This window comes from Lissotriton helveticus, chromosome 4_1 (assembly GCF_964261635.1).
Source record: "Lissotriton helveticus chromosome 4_1, aLisHel1.1, whole genome shotgun sequence".
NCBI lineage: Eukaryota > Metazoa > Chordata > Amphibia > Caudata > Salamandridae > Lissotriton > Lissotriton helveticus.
Window position 1 is genome coordinate 527,415,773 of NC_136063.1, and position 19,103 is coordinate 527,434,875.

Sequence of the window (19,103 nt, forward strand, 5' to 3'; positions counted from 1 at the left end):
CTGGTCTTGGATTGCCATGATAATTCTTCTCAGTTTCATTTGTATTTCTTTTTTTTTGTTATGTTTCAAATTTATGCATCACTCCGAAGTATATCAGATGGTATTCAAGTCAGACCACATAGACAAGGTAAATTATGGAACAGAACACTTTGTTATTCATTTAGGCGTTCAAATGGGAATTAATCTGTGCATTGTAATGCAAAATACGAAAATAAGTAATGGATATTTGTTTGATCCGGGCTCTTGGGGAATACAGCGTTTAAAAGTTTGCAAGAAGAAACACGAACTTTTTTTTATATCGTGGTACGTTTGAAAGAATTCATGAAATCCATTGGCAGGGCAATAAACACAGAACACTTTGTAGTTGTCAGATATTTTGTGTTATTTCTTTTTATTCCTTTGCAAGTCATTTCTAGGGAATAGAAGCATTAATCCAATGGAGGCTTCAGCGTTTTAAGTAAATACATTAGGGTTTGAGTGATTTGTTTGCGACTGAACCATATTCAAGATGACTTGAAAACTTCACAAATGATTTGTGCAAATAGCGCCAACATGCTTCTCACCGTCTTCTCTCCACTCCCATACCTCACCTGCTGGGTCAATAGATGAATGGAGTCAATGTTGGCCCTTAACCTGGTGTGCATGTCCTCCATGGTTGCCAGTTTTTCTGTCAGGAGACTCGCCTGGTCATGCCTAGAGTAAACAAAACAAGAGTTTCGCTGAAAACCTCATCTACCCGAAGAAAACATATGTTGAAAGGTGACTGTTATGGCAAGTTAGGACAGGGAATGCGCTCTTAACCTCCTTTTTGTTTTCATTCCGATGACTGCTCAGTTCGGCCCTATTAATTACATCTTCCATCTTCCTCACCACTATTAAACTATTCACATGATCCTGTGCTTTGTGATGAGAAGAGACGATCAATGAAAAAAAAAACTCTAATGACGTCGTGCCTTTCGGGGGCGGGTGGGGCATCTCTTTACAAAGCAAAGGATTTTTGGTCAGCAGTTGAAGTGTGAAAAAGTACGGGAACTTTGACTCTTTGTGCAATGGTAGAGGGGTCAGTGAGTAGGCGATTTCAACGACATGGCTAACAATAACAACATATTCAGTGACTGTTTTGTTTATCTTTCGCGTTCGAGGAAGTGCATGTGAAATAAGGTACACACCTTAAATGAAAAATGAATGCAGGTTAAACCAGAGCAATAGGAAAAGCACTAAACCGCGAATTATTTATGGGATTACTGCAGATGTCTGTGTGTTTGGGACCAAATAGTCTCAGAATTGAATCCTCGGTGGCTCAGTGGGGAATAGTGACTTGTTTACAGTGCTGCGAGGTAGGAGCCTTTGACAGAAAGCAGCGTGAATATGCTTGCCATTATTCTGCAAGTGTATTACACACTGTATAAGATAGGCTGCTTCAAAATGTGGAAAAAGTGTTTCAGAAAAAGCAAGCGTTTTTAAAATATATATTTTAGTAATACGCCGTCAGACTAACTTGCGCAAATATTTTTTTTATGTGCCCATTAAAAGGACACTCCACAGAACTCAACAGGTAATACCTTTATGATACCTCACAAAAAGAAAACAATGTCACTATGAAGCTTTTAGTGACTCCATCCCTTGTTTTAAATGGCCCTGTACTGTCAGGTAGTGAGTACCTACACTTCATTTTCAGAGGGAGAGTACCTGCACTTCTCAGCAGTGGTGCAATACTTTTAATAGGGGAGTATCTGCACTTCTCAGAAGCAAATAGGTTCGCTGGTAGAGGGCCGGCTTTAGACTAGTGGTGCCGGGTGCGACAATCTTTCTGCCCCCCCTTCCCACATGACCTCCTCCTCAGATTCCCTCCCTACCACCCAGCAAAAGAGGCCCTCATCTCTCCATAGCCCCTCTCTCACATACATTTCATTTTTTTAAGTGCCGGTAAAGGCTGGCTTTACTAATCCACACAACTAAGGAAGGTGCACTTCAAATTGGAGTCAAACAGGAAACACACTTGCACATTTCATCAATTGCAATACAACACATGTAAAATATGTGTTGGTCTGCAAGTGCAACAATATTTATGTGGGAAGCACAGTACGTCCTGTGAAGGCTCGAATTCAGGAACATCGCTGGGCAATACTCAATGGGAACAGCTGTTATCCCGTAAGTTAGCATTACATGGGAGCACATCCGGAAGATAACTCCTTCTGGTTTCATGGTATCGACCAGGCAGGCACCCCCTGGGGCAAGTGGTGGCGATCGAGAGTTACAGGTCAGGCAGAAGGAGGCGAAATGGATTTGTCATTTGAAGGCTACCCAAATGGGCCACAATACCGATAGGGAATTTCATTACTTCCTCGGATAGAGATGTAGAAAAAAGTGTGTTTGAGGACCATTGTACTGATGCTGTAGTTAAATGCGTCCAATGGACTGAGTAGCTCTGTATGATTCATATGGTTACAAATGAACAATCTTGTACTACCCCTTTTTTTGCTTAATAATGTTTGCCCCCTACTTTTATTCTTGACTTTACTTGTTTACTCACTTCTTATCACTCTGGGCTTTGTGGTGTCTGAGACCTGTGAACAGCTTGGTCCGTGTTACTGTGCAATGATGTTTAGCTTTGAGACGATACTTTGGCCACATGATATGCTGTGGCCTTCGTTTATTCCATCTACTTAGGCGCTTATTTGCCTGATTATTCTTATCTGGCACTATTACCCCTTTAAAACATCTTAGTGGCTAATACAGCACATCCACCTTGTTGTCTATTTAGCCCTGTGGTTCAGTATACTTTGCTGCTTGTCTGTTTGTAAATATACACTAACTGCAACTTCCCCGCATGTGAATATTCATGCGCTATGTTTTTTACACACTTTTCAATTATATTGACCAAACCACATATATATTGGGTGGCTATACTGTTCCATTGTGAAGGGGCACTTGGGCAACCATTTCGGGTAAAAGACATACTAGTCTTCAGAATAGTGAATAATGGGATAATTCCCTGTCTCCCTGTTCAAGAATAGAATTTACAACTTATCTCTCAACTAGGTCAGCCTGTCTATTTACGATCTAATGTTATACATTGGTTTCATGAGCGCCAATAAAAACTCCACACTATCCAACATGGCCGACACACTATGGGAAATCTTGGCCCACTCTCCAAGTACTTATCAATACTCGGTATGCTGGACGATTGGATTATTTCCTGTTTTCCTGCTTACGCTTTATACTGTAATCGTAATGGGGCTGGTTTGACCCCTTAAATATTTAATCAATTATATTGTCCTCATGAGCGCAGATATAATATCTACACACTATAATATGGCCGGCATGCTATAGGCACCCTTAATCCACCCTCCGTTGGTCCCTTTTGCATGTTTCTTAGGAAAACACTGCCCCTACGTCATCAAGGTTTCCTGCACGTCTTTTAAGCCGAATGGTCTAGCTGTATGCATTATGGGCACAGGATATCGTTGTTTTTCAGTACGCTATGGTTGGTGCACATGATGCACTTGGTGTGCTTTACGAGATGCGCACACATCTTTTACTGATGGGTGGTAGTTTTGGTAAATGGACTAAGATTTCTCGACTGGGAGGCTCTAACCTGTATGCAATTTTAGGTTTTGGCGTTTGGGCGTGGTATTGCCTCGACAGTTATAGTCTCAATTGCTACATCATTACGGTAGCTCTCAATGAAGAGCTGGTACCGGTTTTCATAGGGTAATTAAATCAGCAGTGCAATTGGTGTGTTTTTCACATATTTTGTGCTCATGGTTGTCTGTCACTTTTCGGGCTTCTAGAGTTTTTGACTGTAGCTTTATGATTCAATTGTTCTTGAACACCTTAATTCTCCTTTTTAAATGAGTAATACAACCACTTAGAGTTTTTTACTGTTCAGGTGTGGGTTAAATTGTTATCTGTCTATTCCAGAGATGTCCCTTACTGGATACCTCAGATATGCTCAATTGCTTTCTTTTATTTCAGATATTGAGAGCGGGCTTTATGTGTACCCGTGTACCTTCACAATTGTGAATCATTGTTCTAACTTTGTGACCAACTTTGGATGCAGATTTTCACTTTATTAAGGTGAGACTTTGTACGTCTGATTGTCACTTATCTTTAGTACTACCCTTGCTCTGTTTTAATACTGTTAGATTTGGGGGTCTCTAGTTGGCAGAGGTAGGTACCTTTGACAAATAGGGACCCTTGCGTCTAGTCAGGGTAAGGGGGTACACTCCTAAAATAACCCCTGCTCACCCCCTTGGTAGCTTGGCATGAGCAGACAGGCTTATCTCAGAGGCAGTGTGTAAAGCATTTGTGAACAAATACAGTAACCCAGTGACAACACTACAGATGGACACCACACAGGTTGTATATTAAAAATAAGTGTTCTTTAAATAGGTTTAACACAAGACCACAAATGACAAACATCCACAATACTGTACTTGAAAGTGGTAGAATTAGCTTAGTTCCCTTTAGATTTTAAAATGTGACACTTTGAGTCAATGTACCTTAAGGATGCGTAACCCAATACAACTAAAGTGTTGCAGGGAAGGTGATGCGTCGGTTCCCTACTGCTGCGTAGGGGACGGTGATGCGTCAGTTTCTTACTGTGCTTCCGTGGCGATGCGGCTCGCAACGCCGTGTTGCAATGATGATCCGGTGCGATGAAAACAAAGATGGCGTCTTCTATTGTGATGCGACATGCTTCTCGGTGATGCCGTGGCATTTGCTGCGACTTCGATACTCTTCTTCGATGATGCGAGCCACGACAGGCCCTGCAACACTCTTGCCCGTGATGCGGCAGCGTCTGATGCGACGTCGATCCTCTTCTGCGGCGATGCGCGGTGCTTTTACAACATTGCGAGCCGCAACAGGCCCTGCGACATGCTTCCCGGTGATGCGGCGGCATCTGATGCGACGCTGATCCTCTTCTCCGGAGATGCGAGGCGCTTTTTTCGTTGTGAAGTGACAGCAGCAGTTCGGCATCAATCTTCTTGCTTGTGAGTCGCGCTTCTGGCTTCTTGTGACACACAGTTCCTCAGAAAGCCTAACACAGCTGCAGGCACTTCCAAAGATCTCTTGGGGAACTGGGGGGTGAAGTCTGTTGTCCCTGAGACTTAAGCAGGAGTCAAAGTCTTTTCTCAAGCCCGTGGAGATCCTTACAAGTTGATAAAAGTACACACAAAGTTCCTCTCTCCTTTCTTTGGCAGTCAGGCAACCACTGCAGGCCAATCCCCCAAGAAGCACTTCAGCTTAGAAATAGTCTCTCCTCATTCTCCCAGGTTCCGCTCCTCAGCAAAGGTTTCTTCTTGTTTCCCAAAAGTGATCTAAAGGTCTGGGGTTTGGTTCCCCTCGTTTATACTCTGAAGGCAGAGAGGCCTTTGCCTAGTCCAAACCAGTTCTGGTCCGTCCTGGAGCACTCTGTCTACATGACTCCTTCTTTCCTTTCACAGTACAGGGCAGGGACATCAGACACACCACAGGGGGTGAAGCCGGCATTGTGGAAGGCAGACACAGCCCTATTCAGGTCGCAGGTGCAACTACTCCCACCCACCTGCATGTAGATCTCTCTATTCAGCCCTGTGCTGACTCACCCTGTGTCCTGGAATCCCCCAGCCCCTGTCATTCAAACTCCAGACATGGAATACACAACCTAGCAGAGGCAGACTCAGATAGTTAGGCAAGAAATTACCTACTTTCTAAAAGTGGTATTTTCAAACACAGGATGTTAAAACCAACTTCACTAAAAGATGTAGTTTATCATTCTGAGTTCAGGCATACTAAACTCGCATTTCTACCTCGTTCCCTGAGTCAGTTAGGATTATAAGATGTAATAATCAAACTGCCCATTCTGGCCTATAGGGAATAGGTAGCCTTGCAATAGTGAAAAACGAAAATGGCTGTAATTCACTATTAGGACATGCCACACACATCAGGGCTTGTCCTACCTTATACTTACAATGCACCTTGCCCTTGGGCCTACCATAGGGGTGTCTGATATGAAGAGAAGGGAAGGTTTAGGGACTGGCATGTGGGTGCACTTGCCTAGTCAGCATGGCAGGACCAGACTGCACACAGGCTCTGCAATGGCAAGCCTTAGACACACTTTTAGAGGCTGCTTCTGTGGGTGGCACAACCAGTGCTGCAAGCCCACCAACAGCATTTGGTTTACAAGCCCTGAGCACTCCTGGTGCACTGTACTAGGGTCTGACAGGTAAACCAAACCATCCAATCATGGAATCACTAATCCATACATCAATTTACAATAGGGGGGGCATATGCACTTTAGCACTGATCAGCAGTGGTAAAGTGCCCAGAGTCATAAAACCAACAAAAACAAGTCAGACAAAATACAGGAGGAAGGCAAAAAGCTCAGGGATGACCCTGCAAAAAGGGCCAAGTCCAACAAATACCCTACACTCCAGACAAGTATGTTGGTTTAATTTTTACTTATGTCCATTTACTCCCTTTGATCTTTCAGAAACTACTTCAGGTCTTATACATACCTGCTCACTTGGATACATTGCTTGAATCATTATGAATATTTGTGCGACTGGTAGATGATCCAGGTGAGACATGGCTGTTAACCGGGCCATTTATGCCACATTAGCCCTATTCCTTTGAACTATGGCCACTGCTAGCATTTATTGTTTTGTCTAAATATTTACTGTTTATAGATCAAGGTTGCCACACAACCTTATTATTTAATATTGCTGTCATTTGACGCAAGCTGGGCTTTGATGATTATTAATGGTTCAAACCTCTGCTACATGACTATACTATCTTATAATAATGTCACTAGACGTGAGCTTGTCTTAGATTCTCTATAGTTTGAACCTTCGCCGAGTCAGGATTGTTTTTCTTGCTTTTTCTTGTACTTTCTGTGTATTCCTGTCTCATTCATGGAACATCTCGGTGGACCGACTGATTTGAATCATTCTTATTAGTGTTTATATACACTCTAAAAGATCGAATTTGAAATATTGTGGTGTTTCAGAAAGTTTCTGACATTCCTAGTAAGGTGAGAATCCTCCTAACATTATTGTGCGTTTTTCTCTTGTTCACCACTGAGGTTTCTAATCTGGAATATCTTTATTCTTTGGGTATTATTGACCCCTTTTCCATGATGGTTTGACATTAGCAACATTGCAATTCTGGCTCTATTTAGAAGCTTTGGGTCACTGTTGCAAGGTTATTGATCTCTGGCCTATGCTCTGTCTTCACTCATTATACCTTACGCATTGAGGTGTATACACACTTTGATACTTTGGTCTTTTGTGTCTAGACTTTTCTATGGTGGCACAGTTATTTTTCATTCAATGTCTGTCTATGTATCACGATTAAGCCTAAGGGTTTCCCCGTGTGATGACGTTGTTTTCTCCCACCTTATAACTATCTATTTTATCACGACTTTTGCCCCCTTTTGACCAACTGTATGGTATCACATATTTATATTAAAAATATATATTTGTTAATGTTGTGTGTACAATTGTGTTTGTTTTTTTGTTCCTTGTTGACTTGTTTGTTTCAATTTTTTATTGGTCCTGGGTCATTTTCATTCTTTAATGTTTTATTGTTTTCTTTTTCAAATGTGCTGTATTGTTTATAATTTTGTTAATCGTAGAATTTTAATGTATGTGAACAAGGGCAACTGCCCGAAACGCGTCGTCTGCCATGCTGCTGTACTTCTCTCAGGAATAAAATATCATTTTGCCACCATTTGGGATTCGTTGGTCTTTTTGTGATCGATCGCCGAGATACAGGTGATCCCAAGTCGACCTTCTGCAGCTGATATATATATATATATATATATATATATGTATATATATATATATATATATATATATGTATATATGTATATTTATGTGTAAAATATCTTTTATAAATTGTTACAGCCCTGACAAAGTTTCCGTGGCACTAGGGAATGAAACGCGTTGGCTATGTGCTGATTTTAACCAAACAAATCTGAATAAAAAGAAGAACTTTTTTGGACTACAAGTGTGTTTCCTGTTTGACTTCAATTAGAGGTGCACCTTCCTTTCTTGTGGACTTTCTTACCAATTTGGCATCTTTCGACAGCGGATGCCCGGAGTTGTTGCACTCATCTGTTGACATATGTAACTAGTGGAATTGAGGTGCTTGACCTTGGTCAGCTGTTGTGTGCTTTATTGTTTTAATCCTACATCTATCCATATAAAATACAGATCTGTTCTTTGCAGCAGGCATATTAACCTCTGTGCTACTGTAAAGTGAGTCAAAACTGCTACTAGAAAAAACTCAGATATCTCTCTCTCTAGCAGGAACATTAATCACAAGAGTTATCATGCCACTTTTATTGCTGCCTGAAAGCTGGACGCACAAGGAATGCTGCAGCAGGTGCTTTTAAATCAATCGTAGGTTATTGCTAAACACAGCTACCCCCCATAAACCCCTGCCCTCGAGGTCTGTGCCCTTCCCTCCAGGTCAGCCACATGCGTCGCACCACCCTAAAGTCGGCCCTGCTCTGGTAAAGGGTACCTGCACTTCTAGCTTTCTTTTTCAAGCACTGACTCCATCAATTAAAGCCTGCACTGGCTCCCGAGGAGAGCTTCCATTTACTGATTAATCAGTTACACACACAGGTAGATAGATTGCCTGGTTGGAAGGGTAGTTTATTTGTTAGCTCTGTGTACCTCCCTAGGCTTCATGGCAAAAGAGACCCCTCCTTCATTTGCTTTCAGCCAGAGGCCCTTCGAGGTTGGTATTAACCATTCATGGATTCTTGTCTGTTTTTTTAAACAAAAAGCATGGGTACTGTTCCTATAAAGTGCAAAAGCTCGGGCATGTGGTACTCCATAGATGTAGCCCACTGTAACCAATGCTTTATGTGTATTGCTCAGAGCACACATTTTTATGGTGTGCAGTTTTGTCTTGCTTTTGTTTTTTAATTCATGCTCTCATCATAGATTATGTAGTAGTAGTAGAAGTTTATTCGATCAATATGATCATTCACAAGTAGGAAGCAACTCACATCATACATTAAATCATCGAAATAAAAAGAAAACATTACATCATAAATCTTCATGATTCTAAACATCATTAAAAATTAGTACAAGGATGGGCCCCAGGCGGTGGATGGGGGCCTGATGTTCTAAGGGCTCTTTCTATCATGAATGTGGTCGTAAAGCTTTCTGCTCTGCGTAGCGGAATTTCAAACCCAGGCCTAGGGCAGTTACATAACCTCAAGGGGTAATGTGCTGCTGTCCGGAAGCTGGCTACTGTATTGAAGCAGTGTCACAGCATGCCAGCTGCCATGTTCAGGCAATGCGGTCAGCCTCCAGGCTCTGACATAATCCCTGAGGTTGAGGGGGCCCGTGTGCATCAACAGTTGGCACAACCCACAGCCTGTGGTGTCAAGGATAGACCTGTCATCTTCAATGGTGATTGGTGGGCCCAGCAAGGCTCAATAGCTTAGACCTCAGGCTCACCCATGGCCCCTGATGCCTCAGAGCCTCTGAGGGAAGTGCTGGCAAGATCCACTCTCTCGCAGTTACACCAAGTCACTCAGCTTCTCAATATCTCATAGTCGGGAGGACAGCAGTATCCTTTACCGCTTTCAAAGACTCATTCATGTCTCACGTTTCTGATGTGGGATGATTGTAGCTGGGGCGCGCACCCGGCGCACGAGTGCTGATGAAGCTGGAGCGTCACTGCCACAAGGCCATCATGTTTGCCTGTATGGCCACGCCCCTTACATGATGCAATTGAAAGTCGCCTTCCGGCTTGACCTTTCTCCATCAAACTTGATGACGTATCTTGTGAAAGAGAGTCATAGGGAAGGATAAGCAGGGCTCGAGTCGGGGTACCACGCGGTTGGACAGCGTCCCCCCCCTTATTTTACCAGGTGGACGCCGTCCCCCCTGCCAAACAGCTGGACTTCACTCTTTGGCCTCTCTGGGACGAGATTGGAGCTCACAGCACGCTGCTCACGCTCAGAATAGATTCCATTAGGGAAGGGACTCTGCCTGGCGGGACTCGTGTTATCAGGGCGAGCGGTGGGAGGTGAGCTGGAAAGAGTGCAGTTTAGATAATCACCCCTCACTGAAAGAGAACTCACTCGACGCGGGCGGCTCTTTGTAATAAATTATAGATTTCAGCGGAACCGAAGTCCTCCACCAGGCAGTCAAGTGCTTGGAAGAGATAATGGTGACTCGAGATGGAAATACGACTGTCAGACACTTTCTCCAAGTTCATGAAGATGTGGAGTCAGATTTTACGTTTTGATCGTATGAGGCAGTTTATTTAGGTTTCCTCATTTTAGTTGTTGTTTTTATTGGCAAATAAATCAGTTTCTCTGTCTGACCATTAAAGAAGTGCTGTGTAGTGACATATATGCCGTTATAGCGATACCGAAAATAAATAGGTATACACCCTTCACATCCTCTCAGATGCAATCGCATCTAATGGGTGAGCGAGGGGAGGCAATGAGCCTGATGGTGCAAGCCACCTTTGGTGACGTCACTTCCTGTTGTGATGTCACTTCCGGTGACAGCGTCCCCCCACTTCTTTTTTTAGGACTTGTGCACTGAGGATAAGGGTACAAGAGCAGTGCAATGAACAAAAATGGACCAGTTTGACACAGTCACGGCAAACAACAAACTGCTCTAGAGGCCAGAATCGGACACTGGCACCCAAATATTGGCAGCTGTGGCAAAATTAAATCAAACGCTTGAGGCAAAAATGAATGCTGTATCCCTAAAGGTCAATCTCTTCCATGCTGACCTAAGCAAAGTTAGCAATTGGGCCATGAAAATGGAGTGAACCGTCCAAGAAATGCAGTGGGAAGCTGCAGGGCTGTAAACTATGATCCATACATTATCTGCGCTGGTGCACAAACTTGATGCCAGAGAGGAGGGTGCTAAGGGCCAGGCACAGAGGAGCAGTTTGAAATTTGTTGGCCTGCTGGATGGGATGGAGGGCTGTCACCCAGAACTTTTCCTGGAACAAAGGATCAGTGATGTCCCAGCCCCCATGGCTCTTCCCCCGGTTTTATCATCGGTACATGACATAGGGCGCTCATGTCCCCGCAGCCTCCAGGGGCACATCCAAGAGCCATCATTGTGAAAATACTGAATTACAGAGACAAAGACATCATCCTAAGGAGATCTAGAGAACTCTCAGAAATCAGACACAAGGAAATCATTGCTCAAATTTTCCCTGACTACACCCAGAGAGTGCAGCATCAGAAGCGCCATTTGAATTAGTCAAATACAATTTAGAGCAACAACCCTGCAACATATGCTCCTGTTTCGGACACATGGAGGCAAAACACTCTTTTTCACAACACCAGCTCAGGTATGGGACTAGCTGTAAATTGGTGACAGAGTTGGGACGCATCCTGGGCGATGGCTGACCTCGGAGAAGGGGGCCTGGGTCTGGCCCTGGAAGATCTGGACTGAGCTGCAGGCTGTGATGGGGGGAGCAAAAGGAAGTTGGGGAGGCCGGTGGTAGGCAAGGACAGAACCCTCCCATTGCGAGATCATTCCTTGGGGGGTTCCTTGACTGCTACAGCAGGAATGGAGGCAGATTGGTTTCAGGATACAATGAAGCCTTTTGGCTCATAACCATTTTCTACAGATAAGCTGCATTTAAAAGTGACATGCAGGCGGGTGGTGATATTGTTTTGACATAGGATATCTTGGTGGACATGTTTTTTGGTACCCTTCCAGATCATTGGGATAGCCCCCAAGTTCACGCACACGATGAAAGTATGAGTAATAACTTCACTTCTCTTTAGATAGAGCAACTGGAGTAAAGGCTTCTGCTCCTTTCAAACCAGGTGTTTTTTTTCCTCAGGGGTTAGGGGTAGTTACTGCTGTACTCCTGCACCGTTTTACAGATACAGTTAGTATATCTTTATTAGTTGAAGTTTACACTTTGGGGGGTAAGGGTAATCTATGACTCTTAAGTGCATTGATCAGCCCTTTTGATTATAAAAATTTCAGCAGACAGTCCAATTGAGATGGATGTTTGGGGCTGTTGATCCAGGATAGGGGGGGGGGGGGCAATTGTTGGACAATGTTTGTTGTACTGCAAATTCTTACACTGGCACTGCATGACATCAATAGCAGTGAGTCACAGGCGACTTGGCCCCCCATGCCTTGTTAGTATCCATGGGGCGAGCCTGCGGTATTGACCTGCATCAGGGGACAGGGACCATCACACCATATGACGCGCCATGACATACAAGATATTGACCTGGGACATTAGAGATCTGCAAAACTACACTGAAAGATATAGAGTACTCCCCGTCTTCAATTGCACAAAATTACTGTTGCTTACCTTCAAGAAACACACCTTACGGACTCAGAAGCAGACAAACTGGCGAAAAACCAGGAACAACTCTATTTTTCCATGTATTCTACAAACGCTAGAGGGGTATCCATATAGATTTCTCACAGAGTCTCTTTAAATTGATCTACTCAGAAGCAGATGCCAAGGGGGGTGCTGCTTTTTAATGAATGGCACGATATCTGGAAGGGACATCACATACCCTCCATCACATACCCTCCATATCTATGTCCTCAATATGGACAATTAATTATTTATTTGAAAGATTTTATATAGCACTGGCTAGACCCGGAGGTATCAGAGTGCTTTACATGAGAACAGATTGTACATAGTTACATCAGTTACAATAGCATACAATAGACACACATACGAGCCAATAGGAGCATGAGGATGGGTGGGGGAAGGAATGAGACCAGGGTGTAGGGGAAAAAAAGCAAAACAGACAAAGTCAGGCAGGGCTGAAAGGGGGAGGACACAGCCACAGGATCACAGAGGGAGGAGGTAGGGGAGGGGAAGGAGACACAGCTGAGAGACCAGGAAAAACAATGTCTGGCTGGGTAGGTGACAGCCAAGGGGGTAAAACCAAAGTCAATCTCCTCTATAGCTGACTAAACTGCTCCACTGGGCATCAGCCATGTTGCTAGGGCTCAGTGGCGAGGACAACATAAACGTTTTTCACCTAGGGGGCATTATCATAGATCCATCGGCCGCACCAGTCACGGTGTTACTGGGAATTATTCTTCCAAAACCTGCAGACACGTCTCACTGCTTACATGGACACTCCACAAAATGGGCATTACATGAAGCTATGCATTTGTCGATGTAAGACAAGGCCACCCCCCCCCGCACACCAGAGTACTCCTGTCATTTCATGACACACCACACTTTTAGTTGACAGGACTGAGTTTTAGTTTCTGCCCGTAAAGCCCTAGCAGTTCAAACTATCAGAATAGATTCCTGTCAGATCATACTTAAGGCACTTATTCTCTGACCCGACCATGGTGGAGACGGTGGGTATAGCACTGACAGACTACTCTACTGGAAACTTAGCCTGCTGTGGTAATGTATGCTATGTCATAAAGTCAGTGCTCCGGGGAATATGTATTGGAATGATTTGCAAGGCTCAGGGGCAATCGCAATCGGAGGTGCAAGGGAAAGAGGCATGCCTGGCAGAACGGCAGCAGGCCTCCCCCATCAATCCCACACACGGGCAGGCATTCTTAGAAGCAGAGAGAAAACTTGGCAAAACATGGACAGACTAGACAAATATAACCTTACAGATTACCAGCAGAAACTCCAAAGAGAGGGAATCAAACTGAGCAGGCCTTTGACCAGGATAATAAATAGAGAGCACAATGCGCCTTGATACCAGCCCTGCACAACCTGGAAAATACACTTTTGGTTATGTAACTTATGGTCAAAATAAATACCAAGGGCCACGGATAGCACCTGACCTCATTGCACAATAGCTGGATGAACTTCCCTTCCTGCCCAGGTGACCCCCTTCAGGGAGGAAATTGAGGGGAAACTCACACTTGAAGGGGCTCTGTGAAGCCCTCCAAGAACTACACAAAAATAGAATGCCAGGAAGAGATGACTTCCTGGCTGAAATATATCAAACCTTTCCCGGACAGATATTAGAACAGCTACTAGAGATCCTGCCATCCACAATGAGGGAGGAAATAATTTGCATAATCATGTAACTAGTTGTTCAGTTCCTCCTTCTTTCTCATACCAGGTGCAGGACAGAGAAGGCTCTTGTGGTGATAGACTTCAAAAAGGTCTTCTACACACTCACCTAGGACTGCATGTGGGAGGTGATGAGACGCATGGGGTAGGGCAGGGGATACATTATATGGATCAAATTAGTTGTATTAGTTGATGAGCAACCCACGGCAGGTTAAAGAATGGGTAATCTGGTGTTGAATGCATGAACTATACAGAGGGGAACACAACAGGGGTGCTCACTCTCCTCACTTATAGTTACGCTAGCTATGGAGCCTCTTGCATTCCATATCTGGTATGAAATGTCAGTTTAGAGATTTAGAGTGGGAGACAGAAACCACCTAGAATCTCTGTATGCCGATGATGTGCTGTTTTACTTATGACTTCATTGGTTTTTGGTTCCTATCTTGTTGCATTGCTTAGAACAATTTGTAAATGTCTGGGGCCTAAGCAAGAACATTCGAAAAAGCCTCCTCTCTCTACTGGGAGACTGGCCTCCCAATCTCCTAAAGAGCTCCCAGACTGAGGGTTGAGATGGGAAATTGAAACATTTTGATACTTGAGGGTAGTTCTAGAAGATTCCCAAGAAAAACAATATTAATACAACATGGGGAGAGTGACCCGTGGACTCCAGGAATCGATTGATTTCTGGGCGTCGCTGCCGCTCTTAGTCAGAGGACAGGTTGCAGTGGCATATGTGGTAGTCCTGCCACGATATATATATATATATATATATACCCTACAGAATTACATTTGCCCCCTCCATATGCCCACATTTAAAAGCTGGTGCTTGATTAAACTGGTCTTGGCTGGTAGGCACAGCAGAGTTTACTTAGCGTTACTCAAACGGGGGGCATGGGACTCCCGGAATTAAAGCCTACTACAATGCATTCCACATACAATATGCAACAAGTTGGGTGGCACAGGAGAACAAGTGTGAACGGAGGCTACTAAGAGGTACACATGGGGGCATGTTTTACAAAGTGATAACCAGCAGCACTCTAATTATGGGGAGTAAAACTCTTCATTTGCCTCTTTCCCATGTATGTCTGCCCTTACAGAGGTACAAATCATTAACTCACAGCATAGAGGCTTCATAAAACCCTTTCTGATGTATACCTTGCAAACCCAGAAAAGAGGAAAGAGGGCACTGCTCAAAAAATTCTCAGAAGGCACACTCTCCACCACACAGTGCTCCCTTTTGTACCAGCCTCCAGGCCAAATGACCAAGGCTCACTCATTTAGGCATTTTCTTAGGTCAGAGACTTCCATCAGATCCTTAATTATTTATACCACCTCATCGTGGAAAACAAATCAGTAGTAATGGGAATTGTTGTTAACTCCTAAGACAGTTTGCCAACATGCCAAACATCAGGTCTGTAAATCATCCTTAAAAAGACAACTTGGCTGGTATTTTGATAAATTCCTGTCTATACATTATCTTCTCGAGGAGGACAATCACTAGCTTTCAGTTTATGCCTAAGTCACCTGCGGAAGCCTCAGACTCACCCACAAAAGCAGCAATGAAATAGCTTTGAAATACATTTTAAATGAATATTAGTTAGTTCTCCTGATTCTTATAACCCATTCAATGTTTTCAGTACAACCAATACCACTTTTTGTCCATTAACTTGGTACTCTTTTGGTATCTTAAGCTCTATACTCAAACATATCTCTTCCTGTCATACTAACCATACTTAAACTGTAACTAGGATATCTCCCCTCTCTTTATCAAGTACGGCTTCCTTAGGAGTTCCATACTTTACATTCTACTCTTTTCCAACTACCTGATCCACACTCATAAAAATAATCTTTCCCTGTGACTGCTCCTGTCACAACTGGTAGAGGATTAGCAGATCTCTATTTACTTTCATAATTTAATATTTAGCTTCACTCTATCATGTCAAAGCATTGTTCTGCTTTGCAGAATCACTCAACTCTCTTTTCATAGTGATTCTAACAAAACTGTAAATTGCTTACTTTCTACTCCTTGTCCATGCATGAATTTCAATTCTCTTTTCTCAAAATTCCTGTCTCCTGCACAAAATTTGTGCTTCATTGTCGAACATTCATTCACGTTCTCTACTCACATGTCTTCAATGACACTCTTCTATCAATTATCATCTGTAAAATGCACTTTCATTGCTTTCTATGCTATCAAATGTCTCAGTCTTGACCAATACTCTTTATAATTGTGTCCTTTGTACTATTTGGTATTTCAGTTGATCTGTCTATCTGTAACTTCCTGTATGGATTCTCATCAAATTCTCTTACTTTACACATTTCTTTCTGGACCTCATATCAATGTTTTAACTAATGTAAAGATAAGCATTTACACCATCTTTGAACCATGCCTGCCATCTTTCCTTTGTCCTGAGATTTTCCTTAATTTTCTTTTAGGCAACACTTTGTGGGACCTCTGTTCACATGAGATGCCTCAAATTACAGACTTGGTAAAGGACGCGGTAGGTGCCGGCTGTCTCAGCAACTGCTGAAAACTGACGTAATAATTAAGCTTTATCTCTCCACCATTGACTCGAGGGAGCAAGTCATTCGCCCACAGTGGACTGGTCTACGTTTATTAAGGTACCACAACTAGGTAATATATAATTGTTGGATCAACAATGTGATATTACAAGTGATGTAACCAAAGTGTAGATAGAACATTCTCAATTGGTCCTGAAGAATTGCCACATGCTATATCTGATAGAACAGGCAAAAACATGTTGACCTCATAGCCACTGGACATTATTCCTAAAAGTGGCTCTCACTATCTGGTTTTAACAGGGACCAGTGGATTCATCTGAATAACATTGTTGCTCTTGAGTACTACTGGCCACCCATTTTATTCTTATACCCCCACACCTACACTGCACATGTACACTCACATATCTACACCTCTAGGTCCCTTACCCACACTGTGACAAATGGCTTGAGACAAAAGATCTATCTCAGACAAAGAGCCCCTCATAGGGTGCCCATCAGGCATTGCAGTGCCGGCCTTACGGGGAGCATGACACCCAGCCTGGGTGTGTGAGGGCCCCACTTCCCAAATTGGGAGACACTCTGGGGCCCATTACGATGTAGGGCGGATCGCCACCGCCATGGTGGCGGTGGCGATCCGCCTGACATTTTGCCCGCCCGCCACCCATTTCCCCCCTGCCATATTACTATGGCGGTGGGGGGCCGCAGAGGACAGAAACACCGTCGGCCGCTTTTCTGCCCCGGTCGCCTTGCGGCCGGGGTGGAAAAGGTTTAATATGGTGCGGTGTCTATTAGACACCGCCAGCCATATTACAATGGGCTCAGTTAGATGCCTGCCACGGAAAGGCAAGCGGTCTTCACTCTGGGGGCCCCCTGCGGGCCCTCAGAGTGAAGGAGAGGTGGGGGGTGCACACGGGGGGTACCTGTGCATTTGCATACACGAAGCGGCAGGCACCGCGCGGTGCCTGCAAATGCATACATCCATTTTTAGCATTGTGGCGGGCGGTGCTGAGAGCAGCACCCGCCACAATGTTAAAAATGAGGGATGCGCCCGCCACTGTGGCGGGCGCATCCTAATCCCCACCACGGGACCCCCGCCCTTATGGCGGGCGGTCCCAATCCCCGTGAGGATGGTGAGCGGGCAAAGTTCGCCCGCCATCCTAATGACCCCCTAAGTCTCTATCAAAGGTTCAAGGCACTACTTTCCTAGCCTCCTCATTATATTACCTCTTCTTCCCAGGAATAGCATACTCCATTTGATTCTGTCTCTCCTGTGGCGTGTATGCTGGACCTTTCAACAACGCCCTTGGTCCCTCCTTCTTTGTTGATACAAATAATTAAATTATTGTTTGTGTTCTGCTGATCCATGCCAGGCTCAATTCCTCTGGCCTCCCCTTCTAAGTTAAGCCTTGCAACTTCAAGTAAATTAAGAGAGCTTGTGTTTTTCCTCTTTTATGAATTGAAGCATTTATGAACATTATGAGTAGAGGGTTGAAATAATGATAGCAATCATTGTAATGTGAGCAAATTGACTGGAGTTTTAAATTGCTATTGTTGCACTAGTCAATATAGTTATCATTAGTGCTTCAAAAACATCTTTGCATTTGCATGAAAGGGGTTTTCAAGATTGAGGAGAAGTCCAAACACAGAGAACAACAGTGAGGACACGTCTCATTGTTTCCATTCTTGCTTCCTTTGTAATATAGACCTATCTGAGGAGAGGAATACACAAGGTATTTCACCAGAGGAGGTTACTGGGGTTTTTACACTGCCAGCTGCATGCTGACACCGGCTTAAGATTGACTTCAGGGAAGAAGGAAAGCTCTGTCCCTAACTGGGTAGGTATTTTTGTAAACTGTAGAGATGTAGTACAGTTGATCAGCAGAGGGCTTGTGGTCAGCTTCCTAGAACTGGAGATATAAGCAGGAGCTCCACTCCATCATGAAGAAGAACATTAACGTTTATATAGGCCTATGTTGATCCTCCTATTGTGATTATGAAATATGGAGTAAAACTATTCATTTGCCTCTTTCCCATGAATACATCTGAAGCCCTCAAGTTTTGGTGACCTTCTTGCTGTGGGGTTACCTGTGACAGAGCATGAAAAAGCTTTTTATAGAACTGATAATTGGCCTTAGACATTAACGTAAAAAACCCACAGTAGAGATATACGTAGGAAAATGTGCCTTGATTAAACCAAAGCTTTGGTGCAGATTTAGCATACAGCTTGTTTTAAAAATGACATTTAGAGAATTGGTGTAAAACACACTAATCTTTCAGTTGTATTGTATTTCCATCGCTAGACCCAGATTAGGCCTTATTCCTCTTTCTATCTTTCTTTATTTTCTCTCTTTAATAAATAAATGATTCCACTAGTTGCGGCTCAGCCACAGGTTGCAGTTCCTATTGTGACTAAGGCAAAGGCATTACGTAGCACAGCTGGTAGCTCCTGTAAATGTCCAGAGTGTACCCAGAATCTTTGTGAGTGCTCCTCCAAATATGGACTTGAGGACAGAAATTAAAAAAACTGTTGGTGGTCCAACTTCATTAGGCTTTTTTCCGACCTC

General features: G+C 43.7%; 1 protein-coding gene across 1 annotated transcript in view; it reads right to left on the bottom strand.

The window, feature by feature from the left end:
- Positions 1 to 19,103, bottom strand: part of LOC144827230 (uncharacterized) — a 630,276-nt gene that overhangs the window by 95,903 nt on the left and 515,270 nt on the right. The window contains exon 4 of the mRNA XM_078685614.1: positions 591 to 693. Coding sequence (XP_078541740.1) covers positions 591 to 693 — 103 coding nt within the window. The remainder of the gene's footprint in view (positions 1 to 590; positions 694 to 19,103) is intronic.